General features: G+C 47.9%; 1 protein-coding gene across 3 annotated transcripts in view; it reads right to left on the minus strand.

Moving 5' to 3' along the window:
* Nucleotides 1–16,688, minus strand: part of Cfap221 (cilia and flagella associated protein 221) — a 77,283-nt gene extending 60,595 nt beyond the window's left edge. For 2 of the 3 annotated variants that reach the window (XR_013043196.1, XM_015999382.3), the window contains exons 1-6: nt 16,569–16,688; nt 14,520–14,705; nt 10,793–10,893; nt 6,001–6,087; nt 5,733–5,831; nt 2,930–3,030 (exon numbers count right to left, since the gene is read on the minus strand). Coding sequence is in view for 2 of the 3 variants with exons in the window: in XM_015999382.3 (XP_015854868.1) it covers nt 2,930–3,030; nt 5,733–5,831; nt 6,001–6,087; nt 10,793–10,893; nt 14,520–14,658 (527 nt within the window). In the remaining variant the exon portion in view is untranslated. Of the gene's footprint in view, nt 1–2,929; nt 3,031–5,732; nt 5,832–6,000; nt 6,088–10,792; nt 10,894–14,519; nt 14,706–16,482 lie in introns of all 3 variants that reach the window. The other variant, XM_076547244.1, reaches the window with a different exon arrangement.
* Nucleotides 16,689–23,521: the final 6,833 nt, after the last annotated feature.

A 23,521-nucleotide genomic window follows, 5' to 3' on the forward strand; every position in this document is an offset into this window, starting at 1 on the left:
TAGGTATTTCCCAAAAGAATAGAAAGATTTATTTAAATAAAACGTTAAACTTTTATTTTATGGTGGGTGGTGGTGGTGCACGCCTTTAATCCCAGCATTTGAGAGGCAGAGGCAGGCGGATGTCTGAGTTTGAGGTCAGCCTGGTCTACAGAGTGAGTTCTAGGACAGCCAGCGCTACACAGAGAAACTCTGTCTTGAAAAAAACCAAAACAATGTTTTTAAATTTTATTATTCATTGCGAGTGTCACACGTGTGTGCTGATAAGATAACATGTAGGAGTGGGCTCTCTTCTCTGACCATATGGGTTCCCGGAATTGAACTCGGGTTGCCTGGCTTGGAAGTAAGTACATCTACCCACTGAGTCACCTCTCTGGCTGAAAAAAGATCTCAATACTTTTCTTTTAGAGACCAGCTCTCTATGTAACCTGAGCTGAGTGTTTTAAGCTTTGAACAACCAACATAGCCCCACTCTGTGTATAGCGAGCAGCCAAATGCCATCTCCTTGACATCTCTAGGGCACATGGCACTATGCCAGCCCATAAGCATTTAGTATTTGCTGAAAGAACGAGATACATGGGGCTGGGGAGACAGGTCGCTTGGTAAAGTGCTTGCCTTGCAAGTCTGAGGACCTGAGTTTGACCCCCAGAACCCACATAAGAGAAAGCCAGGCATGGTGGTGTGTGCACTTGTAATCCCAGTGCTGTGGAGGTGTGGACAGGAAGATCCCTGGGGCTCACGGGCCAGGCAGTCTAGACTACTTGGCAAGTTCCAGGCCAATGAAAGGCCCCGTCTCAAAAGAATAAATAGACATAAACAAAAAGTGAGTGGCACCTGAGGAACATCTGAGATGATCTTCTGGTACTTGCCATAGACACACACAGACACAACACACAGACACAGACACACACACACACACACACACACAGACACAGCACACAGACACACAGACACATACATACACACACAAACACATACACAGACACACACACACAAATGAGATACAAACTGAACCACAACTGGAATAATTAGCCATTTCCTCAGCAGGAAGAGCAGACTCTGAGATCTGGTCTCGCTTGCTTTCCCTTCTTCTAAAGGAAGACTGGGTGATAGAAAGTCATGTGACCCAAGCTGGTCCAATAGACAGAGTCATGAGTTTTGACCTAATTCTTCAGGTCCCCCCTGGCCCGTCACCTCTATTCCAGGCTAGCATGGGCCACTAGCACGGGCCTGCTGTGAGAGGGTCCTATGAGAAGGACAGCTCAGGTAGCAGAAACAGGGCATGGCGAGAGCCGGGGTGTTCCAGCTGATTCTGGATCCAGCCATACCTGGGGACTTCAAACGACCCAGTCCGTCCCCTTTCTTCCTTACTAGTGTTTTGAACGAGTTTGTTTGAACTGTTTGAACTGTGTTGTTTTGTCTTTTGTTGCTGTAAATGCTGTCTAACTGAGGTGCAAGGATTAACTTCCATCAGAAAAACCACAAGCCTACAATTTCTCTTGTGAAGGTGTGTGTGTGTGTGTGTGTGTGTGTGTGTGTGTGTATGTGTGTGTACAGGTGTGCACCCCACATGCTTCTGTGTGGAAGCCAGAGAAGCATGCCAGGTGTCTTCTTCTATCACTTGCCACCTTATCCCCTCAGATGGGATCTCTCACTGAGCCTTGAATGTCCTGGTTTGCTTTCTGACTACTGGGATAAACACCATGACCAAAAGCAGCTTGAGGAGGAAAGGACTGGTTTCATCTAACATCTTACAGTATATTACAAAGAGAAGCCGAGGAAGGAGCTTGGAGCTAGGAACTGATGCAGAGGCCGCAGAAGAATGCTGCTTCCTGGCTTGCTCTCCATGGCTTCCTCAGCCTGCTTTCTTAGAGAATCCAGGACCATCTGTCTAGGGTGACACCGCACAGTAGACTGTGCCCTCCCACATCAACCATTAACCCAGAAAATGCCCCACAGGATTGCCTACAAGCCAATCTGATGGAGGCATTTCCTCAACTGCTGGTCCCACTTCCCAGATGGCTCTAACTTGTATGTATCAAGCTGACAAACAAACAAACAAACAAAACAACAACAACAAAAAAAACCTCATCAGCACACGCTCAAGCTCATCATTTTTCTGTGAGTCTGGCTAGCCATGAAGACCCTGGGATTCTCCTTGTCTCCACTAACTCTAGTACGTGGGTTACAGGTGCATGTGATCACAGGTATTGGTTAGGGTTTCTATTGCTGTGAAGAGACACCATGACCACAACAACTCTTACAAGAAAGACATTCAGTTGGGGTGGCTGGCTTACAGTTCAGAGGTTCAGTCCATTATCATCATGGCGGGGAGCATGGCTGTGTGCAGGCAGACGTGGTGCTGGAGCTGAGAGTCCTACATCTTGTGGGCAACAGGAAGTTGGCTCAGTGGGCCATATCCTGAGCATAGGAAACCTCAAAGCCCACCCCCACAGTGACACACTTCCTCCAACAAGGCCACGCCCACTCCAAGAAAGCCACACCTCCTAATGGTGCCATTCCCTATGAGATTATGGAGGCCAGTTACATTCAAACTACCACACCACACCCAGCTTTTTTTTTTATATATATATACACTTGGGATTTGAACTCAGGACCTCATAACTGTGTGGCAATCACTCTTACTCACTGAACCACCTCCCCAGCCCCACATATGTTTCTTAATTTAAAAAAAATTACATATATGTATGTGTGCATGTCTGTGTGTGCTTGTGCATGGGTGCCTGCGGAGGTGAAGAGAGGGTGTCAGACTCCTGGAGCGGGAATTAAGGTGGTTGTGAGCCACTGGGCTTGGGTGCTGGGAACTGAACTCTGATCCTCTGCAGGAGCAGCAAGTGTTCTCAACTCCAGCACTCAGTTTCTTAACCTTCCACCTCCTGTGATGTCTTACTGGTTCACTCCAGGAACTTACCTCTCTCCGAGGAGGACATCCGGTAGATTTATAAATGTGGGGAAGTCCAGGTTATTCAAGACAGGGTAGGCGTGAATGGGAACAAGCAAGGTGTCATCTCCCTGAAATTGGGGAAAGAAGGTTAAATTTAGCATTTAGAAAACTATCATTTTGAAAGATAAACTTTTTTTAACCATTAAAGAATTTCCTTAGGAAACCTCAGTGCTTTAAGTAAAACATTAGAAATACTGTGTTTCTTTTGTGAATGTCCGTGTGTGGATGTGTGTGTGTGTGTGTGTAGGTGCATTTGCACGGGTGTGTGCCTGTGTGTGGAAGCCAGAACTTTGGCTATCACTGTGTAGGTGCCCTCCACCTTCTGTTATGTAGACAGGTCTCTCACTGGCCGGGAACTTAACCAAACACACTGCGATGGCTAGCAAGTGAGCCCAAGGGTCCTCTTGTCTCTACCCCACCCCAGCAATGAGATGGCAAGTCCACATCGCCATAGCAACATTTCTAAAAGTGAGTTCCAGGGGTCAAACTCAGGTCCCCATGCTTGCATGGCAAGTACTTTACTGACCGAGCATCTCTCAACCCCTAAAATCTGCATTCGTAAACCACAGACAAAGCACAAAAGATGTTTAAGGCTATCTTACAGGACCAATGCTCGCTATTACCCATGGAAGCTAAGGGTGCAATCCCCCCGTGTGAATACAAAGATGCTGCCCTATCTGCTTCCACTGGGAGAAGTCATAAGGGAAGACATTATTTAGGGGACCAAGAGAAGCGCAAGGCAGAGTGGAAAGCCATCAGCAGGAAGAGAGCACAAAGACCAGTTCTAGTTCATTCTAGTTTGGTGGCCTTGAACAAGGCCTTTGATTTCTCCGGGTTTTTCAAAGCAGGCTGCGGCCTTAAAATACAAAAAGTACTGCGTCAATATGGACTATCTTTATTTGCCTTATGGAATGTGCCCCTGGGACTCCACACCCCAGCTTCGTGACTCTGTATGAGGTCACATAACTGCATATGGAGCTGTAAAATATTTGGTAATAGTAAAAGGTGTCTAAATGCACAAGGACCCCAAATTAACTTGAAAATCAAATGCATGGTGAATGTTTGTTACTGAGATGTTTCTAGTATACTCGCCCGTGGTTCATCACTCGATGTCATTGTAGCTTTGGTTCTGAATATGGGACATGTACACTTGGGTGCTGTGACTCCAAACGATGACCGTCGAGACTGTCTGAAACACTTGGGCTCAGAGTCAAGACTATTGCATGCTATTAACTGTGGAGTTCTTTTAATTGTACATCTGAAGTAATTCTGTTCTTATAGGAACGTAATGCTTTAATCATGGAAAATGCAGACTTCTTTTTTATTCTGTTGCCCCTGGGCAGTGATGTTGTCTTCTTCTTTTCTCTATTACTCCTTGGAATGTATCAAATTAGTGGATCTTTGGAGTGTATTATGTCAGAATATTCAGTTTTTATGTATTTGCTTGTTTTTTACTTTTATTGTATATGTATGTAGTGTTTGCACACGTGTGTTAGCACACATGCCTGTGAATGCATGAGGCGGCCAGAGGAAGGTGTGGGTGCCCTGCTCTGCATTCTTTGCCTTACTCCCTTGAGACCAGGTCTCTCCATGAACCTAGAACTAGGTAGTCCAGGCAATCCTCCTGTCTCTGTCCCAGCACAGTGCTGGGGATACAGGTGTGTACATTCATGCCCAGGTTTTTACCTGAGTTCTGGGATTTGAACTCAGGTCCCCAGACTTGCAAAACAGGTGCTTTACCCACAGAACTGTCTCCCTAGCCTTGACTTTACTTCTTATACAAGGTTTGGCTATATAACCCAGGATGGCCTTGAACTTGAGACCCTTCTGCCACAGCCTCTTCAGTGCTGGAACTATGGGCATAGGCCTTTTAAAAACGAAATTCAAAGGGAAACTATCTTTAAGTCAGAGCTTACTATATAAATTGTAAGAAATAAAAAAATTTGAAAGAAAAAAGAAACTCATTTGCTGCTGCTAATTTGTAACCTTCCACTGAATGCAGCTGACTTTGCGGCTTCTGAAATTCCAAGACTAGGGCCTGTGACCAAAAAAGAAAGGTGAGTGAGGTGACTGTGGGAGTTGCGGACTCAGGCTGGAGGCCAAAGGGTCGGTGAAGAGATCTGTGATAGACTCCCGAGGGCTCAACTAGTGCGGGTACCTCAGGTCACTTCTCCAAGGCCTCCCCGTCTGTGGACGTTGCTGCTGGAGTCTCGGGCCAGTCCCCGGTGTTTATAACTCCAGAACGGGGCACCATTTATTTCCTAGCCCTGCACTTAAAGGAGCACATAAAAGTCACTGGACAAAGCTTTCACAGGGCCCCAGAACCACAAGATAAACGGAGGCCTGGCACACACAGCGGAGGTCTGCAGGGCGGTGTCCTGGGAGTCCTCCCAGGTTCGCTGTGCCTTAAGGTCTTCCTGGTTGGGATGCCAGCACAGCTCTGAGCCTACAGCCTCATCTACCACTCAAGAGAGTGCCGAGGGGTCATCCTGGCTCTGTCTTCTTCCTTTCGGGATATGATGTGTTAAGTGTCAAGGGAGACCAGCAGGATGTTTCGGGAGCCTGTCAGGATCACCATGTCCAAATCTCTTTCCAGTTAGGAGGAAGGTGGAGCCGAGGACCATCTAGCTCCTACAGCACTGAGAAACCAAGGTCCTTCTAGCTCTCCTTCATCCTCCTTCAGGATATGAAGTGTAATCCCCCCCCCACTGTCCCGCCCCATCCCACACACACATCCCAGCCCAAAGGATAGCTTCTTCCAGAAACTCACCTTACAGTGAATGCGGATGCAGTCGTAATAGTAACGCCACTCATCTGGAGAAAATGTAACCGTGACCATGAGTGACAAGCCTGGGATGAGGCGATGCTCCTGGAAGGCAGGGAGGCTGTGTCAGGACAGACCCCAGACCTGACGGACAGCAGCACTCGGGGTGGGGTGGGATGGAGGATGCACACACTCCTGACCCGGCAGGCCCGAGACAGAAACCACCACCCACTCCACATCCCCCTCAGCAGGGAAGGTGACCCAGGGACAGTACCTTCTTCTCGTAGGCGATCCTGAAGTATTTGGTCTGCGGTGGTAAAATATGAAGGTGTGTGTCTTCATCTGAAATATTGGCAATGTACTGGGGGAGATGAAGGTGAGTTAGAATTGGACTTATTTACAGATTCATCTCTTCACTGCTTACACCTCATCTTTATTACAAAGAGGATTCGAGGACACATGTTATTTTCAACCTTTTAGAAGACGTGAAATACGGGGTGGGAGGTGGCTCAGCCAGGGAACTGCTTGCCTGGCAAGTGCGAGGTACTGAGTTCAGATCCAGCACCCACGTAAAACTCTGGGTACGGCCGCAGCAGCTGGACCTGGGGACCCCAGTGCTGGGGAGGAGGTGGAGAAGCCCTAGGGCTCCTTGACCAGCAAGCCTGGAAGAACAGATTAGCTCCAGGTTCTGTCTCAAAAAATATGGTAGAAAGACACCCATGCCCTCTTCTGGCTTGTGTATACACATGGGTGCATGCAATCACATACACATATGCACACGCACACACGCACACACACACACACACACACACACACACACACACACACGCACGCGCGCGCGCACGCACACATACACATGAAAGAGAAAGCAGAGAGTAGCAATTAGAAAAAATGGCTTTTCCTATCTTCTTAGAACATGTGTGTTATACATGTGCATTTATGTACATATGCTTACATGTAATATAATGTTTAATATGATCAATAGCACACAACTTTAAAAAGACATATGATGGCTTTTAATTTAAAGTTCTAGATTATCACTTGGTTATCACAAAATGATTTGTTAGGACCGGAGAGAGGGCTCAGCAGTTAAGAATACCTTCTGCTCTTACAGAGGATCAGAGTTCAGTTCCCAGCACCCACACCAGGAGGCTCACAATGCCTCTAACTCCAGCAGATCCCACACCCTTTTCTAGACTCCACAGGCACTAGCACTCACATGCACAGACCCCCTCACACACATACAACACACATGTAAATGTAACCTGTACCTGCAGCCCTGGGGATACAAAGCCCTCTTCTGACTTCCTGAGGGAACCCACACACATGTGGCATACATTCACACAGACCATTCTCATCTATGAATAAATAGATAACTAAATAATCTTGTTGATTTTTGCCTAACTCTTGCATTCATGGCCAACTATGACTATAATAAATAAACTAACGCTCAGGTAGGATGCACAGTGCCTGTATGTTAAGGTCCCACATCCCTCATCCCGAGGAGAAGACATTGCTCGTCCTGGCCCTAATTTTGAGAATCAACATCTTGGGAAGGATGGAGTCCTTAAAAGCTGCAACAGGGGTTGAACAGAAGCCGCAGGGCACTGCTCATTACAGGTTAATGAGTTTTGTCTGGGCCCACAACCACACTGGCTGTCTCCTAGGCAAAGTGATGGCTTATTTATTGATAAGTGTAATTTCTGAGACAAAAATATCAGTCCCCTAAAGGAGAAAAAAGAATGTAAGCGTTCTTGAGTTTTGAAAAATCAAAACAAAACGAAGATCATTTAAAATTTCCAAGTAGACTGAAGCACTGATATTAATATTCATGCAAACGGAATGCTTCAAACCTTACATGACCTCAGTGTTAATGAACATACACTCAATCATTCCACTTGTGGGCAATTTGCATAGTTTTCTGTGCCAAAACCTAGTAGAAGTCCTTGTCTCATCTATTACAATAATGAAGACCACCTCAGCAATCCGACTACCCACATTCCAGAAAATGTCTCCCTCACTCTGAGGGGATGCAATTACCTTGAACCGTCCTGAGGGACCTCAAAGGTGTCTATGCAGGGTTCAATCTCCTTGGAAAGAAAAGGAGACTCCAGTTGAACAGAAGAGCAAACCACCAGAAACTGGCTGCTACCTGGACCATCTATAGCCTTGCCCAGAACATGGCCAAGGCCGGAGACTCAGCTTCCACTTCAAGATGAGCTCCGAGTGTGCCCAAGCCTGTGCCTACGTCCCCATCGACACCACCATTCAGAACAGGGGATCTCTTGGTTTGAATGGCAGGGTTTGGGACAGGACAGGTGTTGCATGTTCAGTACATCAAGCCCAGAGTTAATCCTTGAAGGAAATGATATTGCACTTGTTTTGAGTTCAGCTGCGTTTACTCAGCAAGCCACGGCAGTCACAAGCAAGGATATGAAACAGGTTTTAGATGATGTCTGTGTTTCTGAAAAAGAAAGCATGCAACAGGCTGATGATGGCGACCGTAGGTACCCTGCTGCAGAGTCCTGGAATATAAGAATGATTTGGGATCTCTCTCTTTTTTTTTTTTTTTTGGCATGATAAAAGACTTCTGTTGATTTGGGGCGGGTAGAGAGGAAACCCTAGTAAAACAGAACAGTTAAGCGTTCTCCCCTTGTTTGGCAAGAATCCTTTTGAAATTAGGGCCGCCCATATGTGCAAGAGTGTGAGGTCATCTACTGAGGCATAAACAACCTGCAGTTTACACACCTCAGAAGAAAACAGACTCTCTCTCCACTAGTAGCCGCCAATTGCCAGTAGCTCCTCAGCTAGGGGTGGCGCCTCAGCATTCTTTCCCCAAGCCTTGCCGGCATGTTGACTGGCTTGGTTTTGCGAAGGTCTTGTGCAGGCAGCCATGGCTGTGGTGAGCTATGTGCAAAGCCAAGTCCTGTCAGAATGCTGTATTTCATAGCGTCTTCCCATCGCCTGGCTCTTACGTCCTTTCTGCTCCCTGCTCATTACCGTCCCCTGAGCTCTGCAGGCGGGGAAGCGGGTCCATACAGACGTCTCTTTTGCGGCTGAGCCCACACACTTTCTTATTCCCAGCTTCTAACAGTTATGAATGCTTTTGATAAGAATCTTAAGGCAAATGCTTTGGGCTTCTGTTTAGCTTTACTGATGGGGACAGGAAGCTGGCTTTCCCAGCATCTCCCAGAATGCTAGTAAGATGAAATCATGTTGTATTGTTATCTACTTCTTGGTTTTTTTCGTGGCTGGTAGGATCAATGTGATGCTTTAGACGTCACACTGCCCTTACTGTATGAGTCAACTGCCAAGCCAACCTTGTCTGAGAGTGACTTCAGAGTCTTCCCTTTGCCAGGGTTAATTGAGTGTCTTCTGTGTGTCGAGCATTGTGCCGCCGGGCACTGAGGAAGTAGCCATGTGGAAAAAAAAAAAAAAGGCAGGCACGTGGCTGCCCTCCCAAAGGGTGCAGCAGAGTGGAGACTTCAGATCTCAAAGATTTTATCTTCAATGGTGTGTACATGTATGCCTTTGTGTTTGTGCACACGCATGTTGGTGCCTGTGAAGGCCAGGAGGATGTGTCTGATCCCACGGAGCTAGAGCTACCTGTAGTTGTGAACTGCCCAACCTGGGCACTGGGAACCAAAGTCAGGGCCTCTGCAAGAGCAGTAGGCACACTTAACTGCTAAAGCATCTCTCCAGTCCCCCCACGCCCGGCCGCTGTTCATGTTAATATCTGAATCCCACCCCACAGGGTGAAAAAGAACAGCAAAGAGGTGCCATGCCTAAATCGGCCATTCCGGCAGAGAGAATGTGTACACTGGAGTGACCACCGCCTCCTCCCAGACCTAGACACATCTTCTCTGGGCAGGCTTTGCACCTGGCCAGAGCAGGTCAAAGGCAGCCCTGCCTGGGACATTCTAAGAAAGGGATATCATCTTCCCTAGTACTGGAGGAAGACAGTCCCAACCTCTCACTCAGTATCCCGTGCACTGAACAAGTGGACTAAACCTATGGAATCGGGAGTTTCTCTAGATGCCCCGTCCACAGGGCTGCTGGGAAGCCCAGACCCTGGTCTCAGTGGCACAGGGGGGACACAGTTTTGGAAAGAGAGCTGAGAGGGGACCCTTGGCAGAGTGGAGTTAGTTTATTCCGGGACACTGATGTCCCTTTCTAACTTCTCTTCAAGGAACTGCCTTTTTGAGTAAGCAATCTCTCTCTCTGTGTCTCTCCCTGTCTCTGTCTCTCTGTGTCTCTGTCTGTCTGTCTATCTCTCTCATCTGTCTCTGTGTGTGTGTTCAAGCACTTGTACACATCTGTGCATGTGTGTATGGAGGTCAGAGGTCAACCTTGGGTGTCTTTCTTAATCATTTTCTAGTTAATTTTAATTTTTAATTTTTTTTTTATTTATTTGGAGGGTGAGCATGTGCCGTGGCACATGTATGAAGCTCGGACAACTTCCATCACTCTGCCAAGGAGATCTTGGGGATCGAACTCAGGCTGTCTGGGTTGGCGGCAAGTGCTTAACCGGCTGAGCTATCTTGTTGGCACCACCTTTAAAATCATTCATTTACTTACTTGTGGGAGGTGGCGTGTGTCATGGCTGCTTATAGAGGTCCGAGGACAAGTTGTAGGAGTTAGTTTTCTCCCTCTCCTGTGTAGGTCCCACGGCTTGAACTCAGGTCGTCAAGCTTGTTGGTAAGTGCCTTCACCCACAGAGTCATTTCACTGCCCACTGCCATCGTTTTTTTTTTTTTGTTTGTTTTGTTTTGTTTGTTTGTTTGTTTTTGAAACAAGAACTCTCACTTTTACCTGGAGCTGGATTCCCCCAGTCTGGTTGGCCAGTGGGCCCCCTTATCCACCTGTCTCCACCTTCCTGGCAAATGGGCGTACAAGCCCATGCCACCAAAACCCAGCTTTTTAACAGGGTGCTGGGGATCGAACTCAGGACCTCAGACTTGTGCAGCGAGCCTCTCTGCAGCTGAGCCATCCCCCTGGCTCCTGCTCTGTATCTGGATTAGCACCACAGATGCTCCCCCGACCCCATGCCCCTAAGAAGTACCTACCAGAACCTGTTCATGTTGTTTCTCTATCTCATAGCCTCCAAAATGGACTATGCCTGGTCTGGCCTGGATGGCCTTGTTGTTCAGAAGCTTGGCATAAACCTCTGTAACAGAAAGACAAGTCCGTCGTGAGCTATGGAGAAGCAGGTCTTACTGGTGGGGGCTGTCTTTGGTTTAGGGCACTTTAGGCACATGCAATGTGCAGACAGTGGTACAGCCTCCAGTAAGATGGATGGTGAGTCCCAAATAAACAATAAACTGGACTGTCTGCTTTTCTATTAAAAAAAAGATTTTTTTATTTTATTTGTGTGTGTGCATGTCTCTCTCTCTCTCTCTCTCTCTCTCTCTCTCTCTCTCTCTCTCTCTCTCGTGTGTGTGTGTGTGTGTGTGTGTGTGTGTGTATGCCTGTCGAGGCCAGAAGGGGATGCCAGATCCCCCAGAGCTGGAGTTCCAGACAGCTGTGAGCTGCCTGATATGAGTGGTAGGAACCGAACTCAGGTCTGCAAGAGCAGCCCGAGCCCTTGAAGGATTGGCCTTCTCACCATCCTCTCCTTTTCACTTTTGTTCAGACATGCTTATGACCTATTAGTCATTTACTCCTACCTATGTCCCGTCTGTCTGTGTGTGTATACTTGTGGGGGTCAAAGGACATCTTCCAGTGTCAGTCTTCAGTAGGCCAGGCCGGTTGGCCAGTGCGCTGCCTGTCTCTGGCTCCCTAGTGCTGGGATCACAACCTCATATCTGACGTGCCTGTGGAAAGCTCCCTCCTGAGTGAGGACCTACAGACACGTACTACCACGTTCCTTCCTGCGGCGCTGGAGTCAGGGCCTCAGGTGTCAGGCAGGGCACTGCCAACGGGGCGCCATCCATTGCAGCCATTTTTTAATGCTGCAGTTTCCTTTGGTTTGGGGTCATAAAGCAGCATGCTGTGCTCCTGCCCAGAAATGGTCAGGTATATCAATGTGTCCTTGACAGTCTTGAGGTGACAAAGAGTGACTCGGAACCAATGCAGTTCTGAGGTTTAAGGTGGGGCTTGTAGGATCAGGGTATAAATGCTGGGGGTGGGGTGGCTAGTTCTAACTGTGAACTTGACATAACCTACCATCACCTAGGAAGAGAGTCTCAATGACTGTCTAGAATCTAGACTGCAGATCAAGTCGGCCTGTGGGCATGTCTGCGGGAGACTGTCTTGATGTGGGAAGACCCAGCCTGAAACTGGAGGCACCATTCCCTGATTTGGGGGTCCTGGACTGTATCAGAGAGCACAAGCATGCGCTTCTCGCTCTCTGCTCTTGACTACGGGTGGGACGTGAGTGGCTGCTTCAAACCCCCGTCTTGATTTCCCTGCTAGGATGGACTGTGACCTGGAACTGTGGACAGAAATAGACCCTTGTCCTCTGAGTCGCCTTTGTCAGGGTGTTTGACCGCAGCATTGGAAATGAAACCAGAATGGGGTTACTAAACGTGAAGATGCGGAGCTGGCCATGGCTGGCCACCAGCTGAATGTTACCTCCTTCCTCACAAGGTGTCTACTTTGAGTAACCCGTGGGACCTCCCCACGTGTCAGCTGCTCCAACAGTGAAACAGAACTAGAATGTTGTCAGGAAGCTGTTGTAGGGCCGCCAGGTGAAACTCATGCAGATCGATGGTGACCCTCTCCCATCAAGCCGCAGGATTCTCCCAGAGTCTTTCCTGGTGGGCGACTTGTGTGGCTTGTCCTGGGGATGAGTCAGACATGACATATGCACTGCAATGGTGTCAGGTCAGACAGCTCAGGGTGAGGTGGGAAAGAGAGACAGGGAAACCTGGGGAGACGTGAGAAGGGAGGGGGGCCCCTCGCCCTGGAGTCCAGTGGAAGCAGACAGAGACCCCCTTTACAGGGAAGAGACTGTGGGAAATCCCTTGCACAAACCTAGTGGTTTCTTGTTTTACTTTATCAGATTATAACTCCATCTAAAGAATTGCCAGAGTCACCCTGAAATCTCATCAAAAGAGAGAGACAAGGAAAGAAAAGAGTTCTTAGCAACCTTTTGAAATGTAACCCGAGAGCCACCAAAATGGTATATACACCTAATGAGGCCATTAATTACAGCTGTCCGTCCAGGAGCCTGCACCACACCGGGGTACGTGTTACTCCGGGGACTTTCTCGGAGAAGCTTGCATCAACAGCTTCCCATCTGTCTTTCTGTTTTCTGCTGAGCGCCTCTCTTTCTCTTAACCCTTGTGCCTAAACCTTTATCAAAATGTATTTAATAAACCCGGCTCTGCTTCCTAACCTGGCTAGTTCTGAATTTTTTTTTCCATGTCAAAGAAATGAATCCTGGTTTGGCCCAAGTGAGGTCCCTGAAAGATTAGGGGAGCTCCCCAGGCTGCGAAGGGTGACCGTGCAGAGCCCTGTCTCTGTCCCCTCATGCTGAGCAGAACTGTCACTTTATCTGGTATACAGAGAGTCCCTGAGTATTCAAGCAGGACGGAGATGGGTGTGAGGGAAGGAAGTCAAGGGGGAGGAGACTGAGGTGAGGAGTGTGGTGGTCCCAAGAGCTGCTGAGGATGGAGAGTGCCTGTGGGGTTATAGGCAAATATTAGACACTGGAGGGTGCTCCCTAAGGTTGCTCCGGGAGGGTGCTCCCCGAGGGTGCTCCCTGGGATTTCCAGGTTCTTGCATCCCAGAGCAAGGAACTGAGTCGTGCACCAGGATGTGTGAGTGGTGGCAAAACGGAAATGGTTTATTGAGAGAAAAGCACTTTAGGAGACAGAAGCAGGGCTGGAGAAAGGTCGGAGGTTCAGTGGTGGATGGTGTACCAGGATCCTCACATCCCAGTGTGCTGTGCTCTGGGGCCATCTGAGTGGCCTTCACACTCTCTGCAAAGGCTTTACTACACATCTGCCTTGGTGGGAGAGTAGTCCAGTCTTTCTCTGACACTGGATTTTTATTCATATGTTAACCGTGTGTGTGTGTGTGTGTGTGTGTGTGTGTGTGTGTGTGTGTGTGTGTGTGTAGACTGTGTGTGTGTGTACTGCTGGCTGTCATCCACTGTCCACATTGTTTTCTAAGGCAGGGTCTCTTACTGGCCTGGCAATAGCCACTTAGGCTAGGGTGGCCAGCCAGAGAGCCTCAGGGATCCCGACTCTTGGGGATCCTCTTCGGTGCGGCTGGGGTAACAAGTGTGCACCACTACTCATGTCCTCAGGCTCCTCAGACAGGCACTGACTCACTGGGCTCTCTCCCCAGCCTCGGGCTCTCATCTTGCCTTGCTTCCCATCCTACTCTCCTCACACAGCGACAACAAGTGAGGGAAAGAAGCCATGGACCTTGGTGATTCATTTACACCACAAAACCCTATTGTCTGGAGGCAAGAGAAATGGCCCAATGGTTACAGCACCTCAGCTCTCCCAGGGGGCCAGAGTGTGGTTCCCAGCATCCACACTGGATGGTTTACAGCTGCCTGTGACTCCAGCTCCAGGGGATCTGATGCTTTCTTACAGCCTCCATGGCCACCCACACATATGTGGCTTATACATGCAAACATACACATAAATGAAAATAAAAATATATGTTTTTAAATCTGCCATGTAAACAGTTAGGTCTAAATAGAACTACTGTTCTTAATAATAAAAACTGTTATGAGCCTATAAAATGATACAGCTAATCAGCACCCACAATCCCAGCTTCCTGGGCCCTGGATGCTGTGGAGACGTAATTCTCAGACAAATGGCCGCTGCCACTCACTGGATTCCAGGAGGTGGTTGGGCACTTCCGCTCTTTTCTTGGGCTCCTCCACCAGGCTCTTCAGGAGGATGGAGGACACCTTATCGCAGGGTTCTTCTGCATTTCTTAGTTCCTGCATGGGCGTTTTCACAACTGCCATCTTCTCGTGAAGAATGCAGCTGTCCTTCTAGGGGCAAAGGTCATTTCCTGGGGAGAAAAACAGGAGTGGTAGACTCATCCTGAGAAATCACGCACACATTTCGTCTTGGCTTTTGACAAATGTACCTCTTGTCCCGTGCATGGTGTGCTGGGGCTCCAGCCCTCCCTTCTCTCACGCTGCATTCCCACACACGGCTGTCTCATTAATCATTTGACATCACACGCCATAACCCAATATGGCAACACACTCCAAACTCTCTCACTCTCTCACGGCTCTTTAGAGCTTTTGCTTTTTTGAAGTATGCTCCTGGGATGCTTCGTGGGCACACAAAGCGGGGGGGTGGAGGGTGGGGTGGGGTGGGGTTGGGGCTTTCAAAGCCTAATAAGTTTGGAAAGTGTCTGGTTTCCTTTCTGTTGCTATGACAAGACATCCTGACAAAAAGCAGTACAGTGGGGGGGGGGGGTTATTTGGGTTTACAACTCCAGAGCATCAAGGGGAAGTTGAGGCAGGAACTCAAACAACTAGTCACTTTAACATCCACAGTCAAAGCTGAGAGAAATGAATGCTCCCGTGCCACCTGCTTTCTGGCTTTCTTCACTCTTACACAGTGCACAGCCTAGCCTAGGGCATGGACGGTGCTGCCCACCACAGGCTGAGTCTTCTCGCATCAATTAACAGTCAATCTGCAGATCCCCACAGGCCAATCTAATCCCGATTTCCTCATGAAGACTCTCTTCCCAGAGGATTCTAGACTGTGTCAAGCTGACAGTTAAAAATTCTTCTGTCTGACATGTCTCCACATCACATTCAGAGATATGTGAACAAGGGTCCCTTCAACATTTTGACGTGGGCGAGACCCAGGCATTCCTAAGTCACCTCCCCTGTCTGCTAACAGGTAATGAAGCCTGCAGGTGGCCAGGTCGCACAGACTGGGGCATGCCAGGAACTCTGGGGGTCCCTACTGTCCTTGACAGTCACTGGAAATTCCACTTTACTTTCCCCATAAACACTGATTCCCAACCCCTTTAGCATTCTTTCTCAATTACTATTTTATCAGTCATTTGGCATTAATAATTTATTTATTGCCTTGAAACAGGACTTTATAAATGCCACATTTTTAAACACTTTATTATTTTGTGTGTGTGCGCGTGGTGGGGTGCAAAAGTGCACCTGTGGCCGTCAGGGGATAAACCTGGACTGGTTCTCTCCTTCCACTGTTATGTGGGTTCTGGGGACTGAACTCAGGCTTGCAAAGTAAGCACATTTACCTACCGAACCATCTCCCGGGCCCCAAACCCCACATTTTCTATATCAGAGGTAACTCTTAACTAGAGGCCTTTGCGCAAGCCAGGGAGGGGGCTGCTCTGAGAAGCCCCTGAAACTGAAGGTAAAATCAAGAATGAATATTTATGAGTTTTGCTTTTGTTTTTCTTGGAGAAGACCCTGGAGAACGCAGAAATACAGGGAGGTACACGGTAGCGGCCTAACAATCATTTTCAGAAAGAAGTTGGTCTGTCTTCTCCCCTGCACCCCTTCCCAGGAGCAAAGGCGGCTTGCAGTACAGCCTAAACCCTCCTCCTGCACACCTGCCTTGCAGTGCGGTGCCCCACTTCACCCCTCCAGGCCCTGCAGCTCCGGGTCCCACACAGTCCCCGCCTGGATTTCAGGTAGGGTCAAGTTGGGCAGGGCCTCCCCCTGGCTAATCCTCTCTTCCTTTAACTCCAACCCATGCTAAGGGTTGGGTAGAACGTAGACTCTCCCACTACCCCCCATCATTTCTTTGGGCCCCCACCCCGACGCCCGGCCCAGTCCCAAGATGAACACCTTTTGGACACCTGCCTGGGGTTCCCCCGTTTAGCAACTGAGCGGTCACCAGGAGACACTCAAACCCCAAGTCCGAGGCCTCTTACCCTGCAGATGATAGTTCCGGGGCGGGGCGGGATTCGGCGGCGTGCAGGAACCTACTCAGAGCGTCGCCATGACAACGTGGACGCATTCCCAGGATATGCTGAGAGACGCGCCCAAATAGTCCGCAAACTGGGGGGGAAGTTGGGCGGTTCTGTTTCGGAGCTAGGGCTCTTAGGGCTCTGAGCAGTGTGCAGAGCCTGAGAAAGACTAGAGAGCCTCTAAACTATGTGGAAAAACAGTGGATTCCCCAGAGGAGCTGAGAAAGTTTGGCGACACCATGGACTGGGGAGTCTGACGGAGCAGATGGGGGCCGGGCCTCCCAGCACAGTGGGCGGGCCCTCCTACAGTACATTCTGCGCCCCGCCCCACCCTCGGTTTCACGCTTTGGTTTATGGTAAAGTTTATACACTAGCAAAGGTAGGTAGAATTAAAAAGAAGTTCTGCTTCCCCAGCTGCAACCATGATCAAATCTCAGCCAATCAAATTTCGTCTGTACTTTCTATTACTTTGAAGACATTCCCACTTGCCACTTTGTCTCCATATTTTTTTAAAATAGTGTATCTTTTATTTGTTCTTTGACAATTTTATACATGCAAACAATGTATCTTGACGATACGCACCCCCAGCCCTGACCAAGAGCCTTCCACACATCCCCTCCCCCTCCACTTTCTCTTTTGTGAATAACCCATTGATTCCAATTAGTGCTGCAGGGGAATGTTGACTGATCTTGTTGACTTGACCTTGTGCAGGTCTGGTGCGGAAAACCACGGCTGCAGGGAGTTCATGGGCGCGATGGCCGTGTCGTCCCAGAGGCCAGCATTTCACAGCCTTCCTCCCGTCCTCTGGCTCTTACAGTCTTTGTACTCTCCTTTGATTTTCCTTGAGCATTGGGTCAGAAGCGGGGTTGATACAGATGTTCTATGTTCTATGTAGGCTGAGCACTCAATAGACACATAACACTGCGATCAGTTGTGAATCTCTGCGGCCCACTACAGAGAGCAGCTTCTCTGGCCACGGTGGAGGACTGTGCTAATCTATGGGTATAGGCATAAATATTTAGAAGGCCGATTGGCAACATCTGGTTTAGCGAAACCACAGTAGTAGGTTCTTTCCCAGAGCATGAACCTCACCAGTTTTTGACTAGGTTTGAAGTACCAGGCCTGGATCCCTAATTGTGGAGAAGACTTCAAATCTAATCCCAAAGCATTGGAAGTTTATAAAGTCCACTCAGGATTCCCTCTTTCCACATGCTCTTCTGGTCTCTCTCCCTTCCTGTATGACTTGGCACTTGATGTTATTTACAGCCATATGTGATAAGACTCCAGAAGATTCAGACTTCCTACACACTGTCGACTTCCTACATCTGCTGCGCTGGATGCAGCCCTTCCCCCACCTGCAAAGGTTCATTGATTTTTTTTTTTTTTTTTTGTCCACTTTTCCCCTTCTCCTTACCGTCAATACTACCTATTAAAAACCTCATCTTGGGACTGGAAGGATTGCTCAGTGGTTAGATGTGCTCACTTCCAAGTGAGAGGACCTGAGTTTGATCCTTAGACCCATATGATGGAAGGAGAGAAGTGACTCCTGCAGGTTGTCGTCCTCTGACCTCCACATGAGTGCATGTGTGAGCACGTGCAAGCACACACACACACACACACACACACACACACACACACACACAATTAAAATAGTGTCTGTCAACACTGGCATTAGGGAAGATTCACTTTCAACCCTCCTCATAACTTTCCCAGCCACAGAGACTCTTTTTTCTTCTTCGGGTTTTCATAGACCTTTTTCCCACAACTTTTTTGAGTCCAGGTCTCATCTAACCTAGAATGGCCTAGAATTCTTCATATATTTTAGTAGACTATTTTAAGGTGTGTTCCTTTTGTTTATGTTGCATTTGTGTAATTCTGTGAAGCTGTGTTACTGTGCCTGTCTAAAACACCTGATGGTCTAATAAAGAACTGAATGGCCAATAGCGAGGCAGGAGAAGGGATAGGTGGGGCTGGCAGGCAGAGAGAATATAGAGAAGGAGAAATCTGGGAAGAGGTATTGGAGCTCTAAGATCTAGGACCCAGAGAAGGAGGAGGACATTAGGGGCCAGCCACCCAGCTACACACAGCAAGCCACAGAGTAAGAGTAAGATACAGAAGGAAGAGAACAGGAAAAGCCCAGAGGCAAAAGGTAGATGGGATAATTTAAGTTGAGGAAAGTTCGCCAGAAACTAAGCCAAGCTAAGGCCAGGCATTCATAATTAAGAATAAGCCTCCAGGCTGGAGAGATGGCTCAGCGGTTAAGAGCACTAGCTGTTCTTCCAGAGACCCCTGAGTTCAATTCCCAGCAACCACATGGTGGCTCACAATCATCCATAATGAGATCTGGTGCCCTCTTCTGGCCTGCAAGCATGCATATAAGCAGAGCACTGTATACATAATAAATAAATAAATCTTAAAAAAAATAAGCCTCTGTGTGTGATTTATTTGGGAGCTGGGTGACACCCCTCCCCCGAAAAAGAGTAAAATACCAAATAATATATGATGACTTTGAGTTCTTGATCCTCCCGTCTCTACCTCTCACGTGTTGGGATTGCAGGCCTGTGCCACCACACCCAACACCATGTTCCAGCATCTTTATCTCTTTACGAGTTATACCCATCATGACTTGTGTGTGTGCCTTGATTTTGGTTGTGAGATCGAGTCTCATGCATCTTGGGCTGGCTTCAAACTTGCTGTGTAGCCAAAGATGGCCTTGAATGTCTGATTCTCCTGCCTCTCCCTCCCCAGTGCTAGAACTTCAGGTGTGTGCCGCGCTGCGGGGGTGGGGGTGAGGGGAATAGGGAGGAGGCTGGAGGGCTTAGTTCAAGAGCATAGCCCACCATGGGGGATGACATGCGACAGCAGTGTGAGGCGGCTGGTCACATTCTATCCTTAGTCAGGAAGCAGAGAGAGATGGACGCTGGTGCTGGGTTCACTTTCTCCTTTCTTTTCAGTCCAGGACCCCAGGCCGTGGGATGGTGCTGCCCACATTCCGGGTGGGTTTTTTACCTCAGTTTAGCCAGCCTGGAAACTCCCTTGCAGACCAGTCCAGAGATTTACCTCCTGGGTGGCTCTAGGTCCTGTGGGATTAACCGTCCCTCTGAGCCATTGCCATATCTTTCTCTTTCTGGATGATGGAGCGTCTGAAGATGTTTCCCGGAGCTGCAGCGGCCGTCAGAAGCGTCAGAGTGACAGGGATGCCGAGGACAGGGGACCAGAGAGAAGACCTGAACTCACCTTCTCACTTCTGCTTGTTAAGCCCCTACATCCCACGATCTTATTCTTACTGCTTCCAACATCTGACACAATGATCTCTTTTGTGTGTGTACATGCACATGCTTTCATGTGTGTACAGGTACATGCGTGTGAACATGTGACGGCCAGAACACAACTTCCGGTGTCGTCCCTCAATTATCACCCTCCTTGTGTTTTAAGACAGAGTCTCTCACTGGCCTGGAACTAAACCACTTCATCTAGGCTGGCTAGCTGGGATCAGTAAGTCCCAGGGATCTTCCTGTCTCCATTTTCGCAGCACTGGAGCTGCAGGCTGGTGAAACCATGCCTGGCTTTCTTTATGTGGGCTGTGGGGATGAAAACCCAGGTCCTGATGCTCCCAAGGCAAACACTTTACCCACTGGGCTATCCCCAGCCCCACTGCCAGCCTGATTTCTCAACCCTCGACGTTCATTCAGCATAAGCCATGGCACTGGAGCTTCTTAAGACTGTAGGATCTCAGGTTAGCTGAGACCTCCTGAATCAGAAGCTGCATTTTAATAAAATTCCACCAGGATATTTGTAAGCTCATTAACGTTCGAGAATTCTGGATCCCATGGATGCCCTACAATTATGGCTGGCCTAGATGGTCAATTGCTTCCTCTATTCATGTGCATGCCGCAGTTGGCATTCACAATGACCAGACAGAGAGGTGCCCCAGGCCCCAGGGGAAAAAGAGGCGATGAGCAAGACAACAGGCATAGAAGCTTGTCACAAGTTTCCAAGAACAGGAAGGGCCATTGATTTCCTTGTTTAAATCTCTCTGGTGCCTTCACATTGTATGGGGAATAAAGCTCAAAATGCTTAACATGCTCTCAGGGATAGGCAGGGCTCAGCTGCCACCCTGCGCCTACCTTCTCTTTTTGCCCGCCTCCCCCACTGTCCTTTGCCTGCAGTGTGGTGGTTTAGACCTGTTACTGATCTGCTCTACCCCCATGGAGAGCTGTGGTGCCTGTCCTTTCCTCGCGGATCTTAATGAATCTGTGACTGTTTTCACTACCCAGTTGAGCCCCACCTGAATCTAAGATCCTCAAGTTTGGGAGATAGAATAGCATGGTGGTTGTTTTATAGTGGAATATCAAATAGTCAGGAATATGACTGACTACCAAGCCTGTTCCATTTATATGGTCCAGGACTGACCAGGGAATGGTGCCACCCATAGTGGGCTAGTCTCACCTCAGTTAATCTGATCAAGATTATTTCTTTAGTCATTCTAAGAGACTAACCTAACCTGGATTATCCTTTATAGGTATGCCTGAGGCTTGTCTCCAAGGCGATTCTAGATCCTGTTAAGTTGACAATTAATATTAATCACCACACTTGATATTTGAATATGCTGTTAATGATTTTTGTCTTGAAGATTTTTAAAAATGTATTATTTATTTATTTATTTATTTTGAGACAGGGTTTCTCTGTGTAACAGCCCTGGCTGTCCTGGAACTCACTCTGTAGACTAGGCTGGCCTTGAACTCACAGAGATCCACGTTATATAAAGGGATTAATTAAGGTATGTGCCATCACTGTCCCACTGTCTTGAAGATTTTTTTTAATGTGCTGTATTTATCTAATGATCCTTTCAAACTCCTATAATCCTTTATGATCTTTCTCTCATTCTTGCTCCCATGGTTTCTCTGAAACAATGATTTAAATAAGAAACAAAAGGGGACTGGAGAGACGCTGCTCATGCAGAGGACCTGGGTTCAATTCCCAGCACTCATATGGTGGTTCACAGCCATCTGTAACTTCAGTTCCCAGGGATCTGAAGGCTTCATTTGACTTCTACCGGCTCTAGGCATGCATGTGGTACACATACATACACTAAAGCAAAACAGTCACCACATGAAATAAAATAAATAGATCTTTCAAAAGTTGTTTTATATATATATATGTGTGTGTGTGTGTGTGTGTGTGTGTGTGTGTGTGTGTATGTATGTATGTATGTATGTATGTATGTATGTATGTATAGTAAGGCACAGCAGAGAAAGCTTGTCTCTCTTCCCCGATGGCTAGAGCTTCAGTTTGAAGCCAGGAATCTTGGAGGCAGACCTTCGAAGGTATCATCTGATGGTGGACACCAATGCTGTCAGCTGGGACTCTAAAGGAAGCTCTCAGCCAACTATTAGTTTTTCTTTTTTAACTTTCTTTTTATTCATTCTTTGTGTCTTTCACATCATGCCTCCCAATCCCACCCATCTCCTGTCCCCCCACATCCACCCTGCCCCTGGAAACCCCCCCCCCAAATAAAACAAAATAACACTTAAGAGATAAAAAGAGAAAAAGGAAGGAAGTGAAAATCTCATCGTGGAAGCTGCAGTGTGACACAGTGAGTCACACCGTAAACCCCTTTATCCTCACATCTTCACATGCAGGCGTTCATCACAAAGAATCACTGGTCAGGTTCGAGGCCCCTGGTCTCTGCTACACCATCGATGCTGGGCCCTCACTGGGACTCTTCCTGGACATCTCGTTTCAGCCAACTATTTACATGCACTAAATTCTGTTCTTTCTTAAAACACAAACAAAACAAAACAGTTACTAGCTTTATTCTTTGACAATCCCATACATGTATACAATACATTCTTTTCTTTTTATATTTTGTTTGTTTTGTGAGTATGTGTCATGGCACACATGTGTAAAGCAGCAGGTACCAGCGAGGTCAGTTCTCTCCTTCTACCCACTGGAACCTGGGGGGTTCACTCAGGTGGTCAGGCTGGAGGTGAGCACCTTTACTTGCTAAGTTATCTCACTGGATATATTCACTGTGTATTTTACATATTCATGTATAATGTGTTCTCTCTCTGAACCCCACCCTGGGTGCCTTTTAGTCACCCTCCCTACAAGTCCTTTTCTCTCACCCAAGTCTTTTTTTTTCATTACCAGCTGAGTGTGACGAGGGCCATTTGAGTGTGACCAGGGCCATCTGAGTGTGACCAGGGCCATCTGAGTGTGACAAGGGCCAGCTGAGTGGGACCAGGGCCAGCTGAGTGTGACCAGGGCCAGCTGAGTGTGACCAGGACCAGCTGAGTGTGACCAAGGCCAACTGAGTGTGACCAGGGCCATCTGAGTGTGACAAAGGCCAGCTGAGTGTGACCAGGGCCAGCTGAGTGTGACCAGGGCCAGCTGAGTGTGACCAGGGCCAGCTGAGTGTGACCAGGGCCAGCTGAGTGGGACCAGGGCTTTGGAGCTGTCCGCTGAAACTTCGTGGGTACAGCAGCAGTCACAAGGCTGAAGACAATGTCTGTCCCTTTACCACATGGTGATGTCAAAAGACGGGTGTTTACCCCCATACACACACATTGCATAAATAAAGAAACCGAAGTTTCCAGGGTACAAGTAATTTGCCCAAGGTTCTAGTAGTAGTTGATGAATAAGTCAGGGTTTGAATCCAGGTTTGGCTGTTACCAAAATTCTTTTTAAATTCTTATAACATTTATTTATTTATTTATTTATTTATTTATTTATTTATTTATTTATTTATACATTTGTTTATCTTGTGTATGTGTGTGCGCACGCGCGTGTGTGCCACAGCACATTCATGGAGGTCAGGGGACAAGTTAAGAAAGTAAGTTTTTGGGCTGGAGAGATGGCTCAGTACTTAAGAGCACTGACTGCTCTTCCAGAGGTCCTGAGTTCAATTCCCAGCA

The sequence above is a fragment of the Peromyscus maniculatus genome, chromosome 11 (genome assembly GCF_049852395.1).
Source record: "Peromyscus maniculatus bairdii isolate BWxNUB_F1_BW_parent chromosome 11, HU_Pman_BW_mat_3.1, whole genome shotgun sequence".
NCBI lineage: Eukaryota > Metazoa > Chordata > Mammalia > Rodentia > Cricetidae > Peromyscus > Peromyscus maniculatus.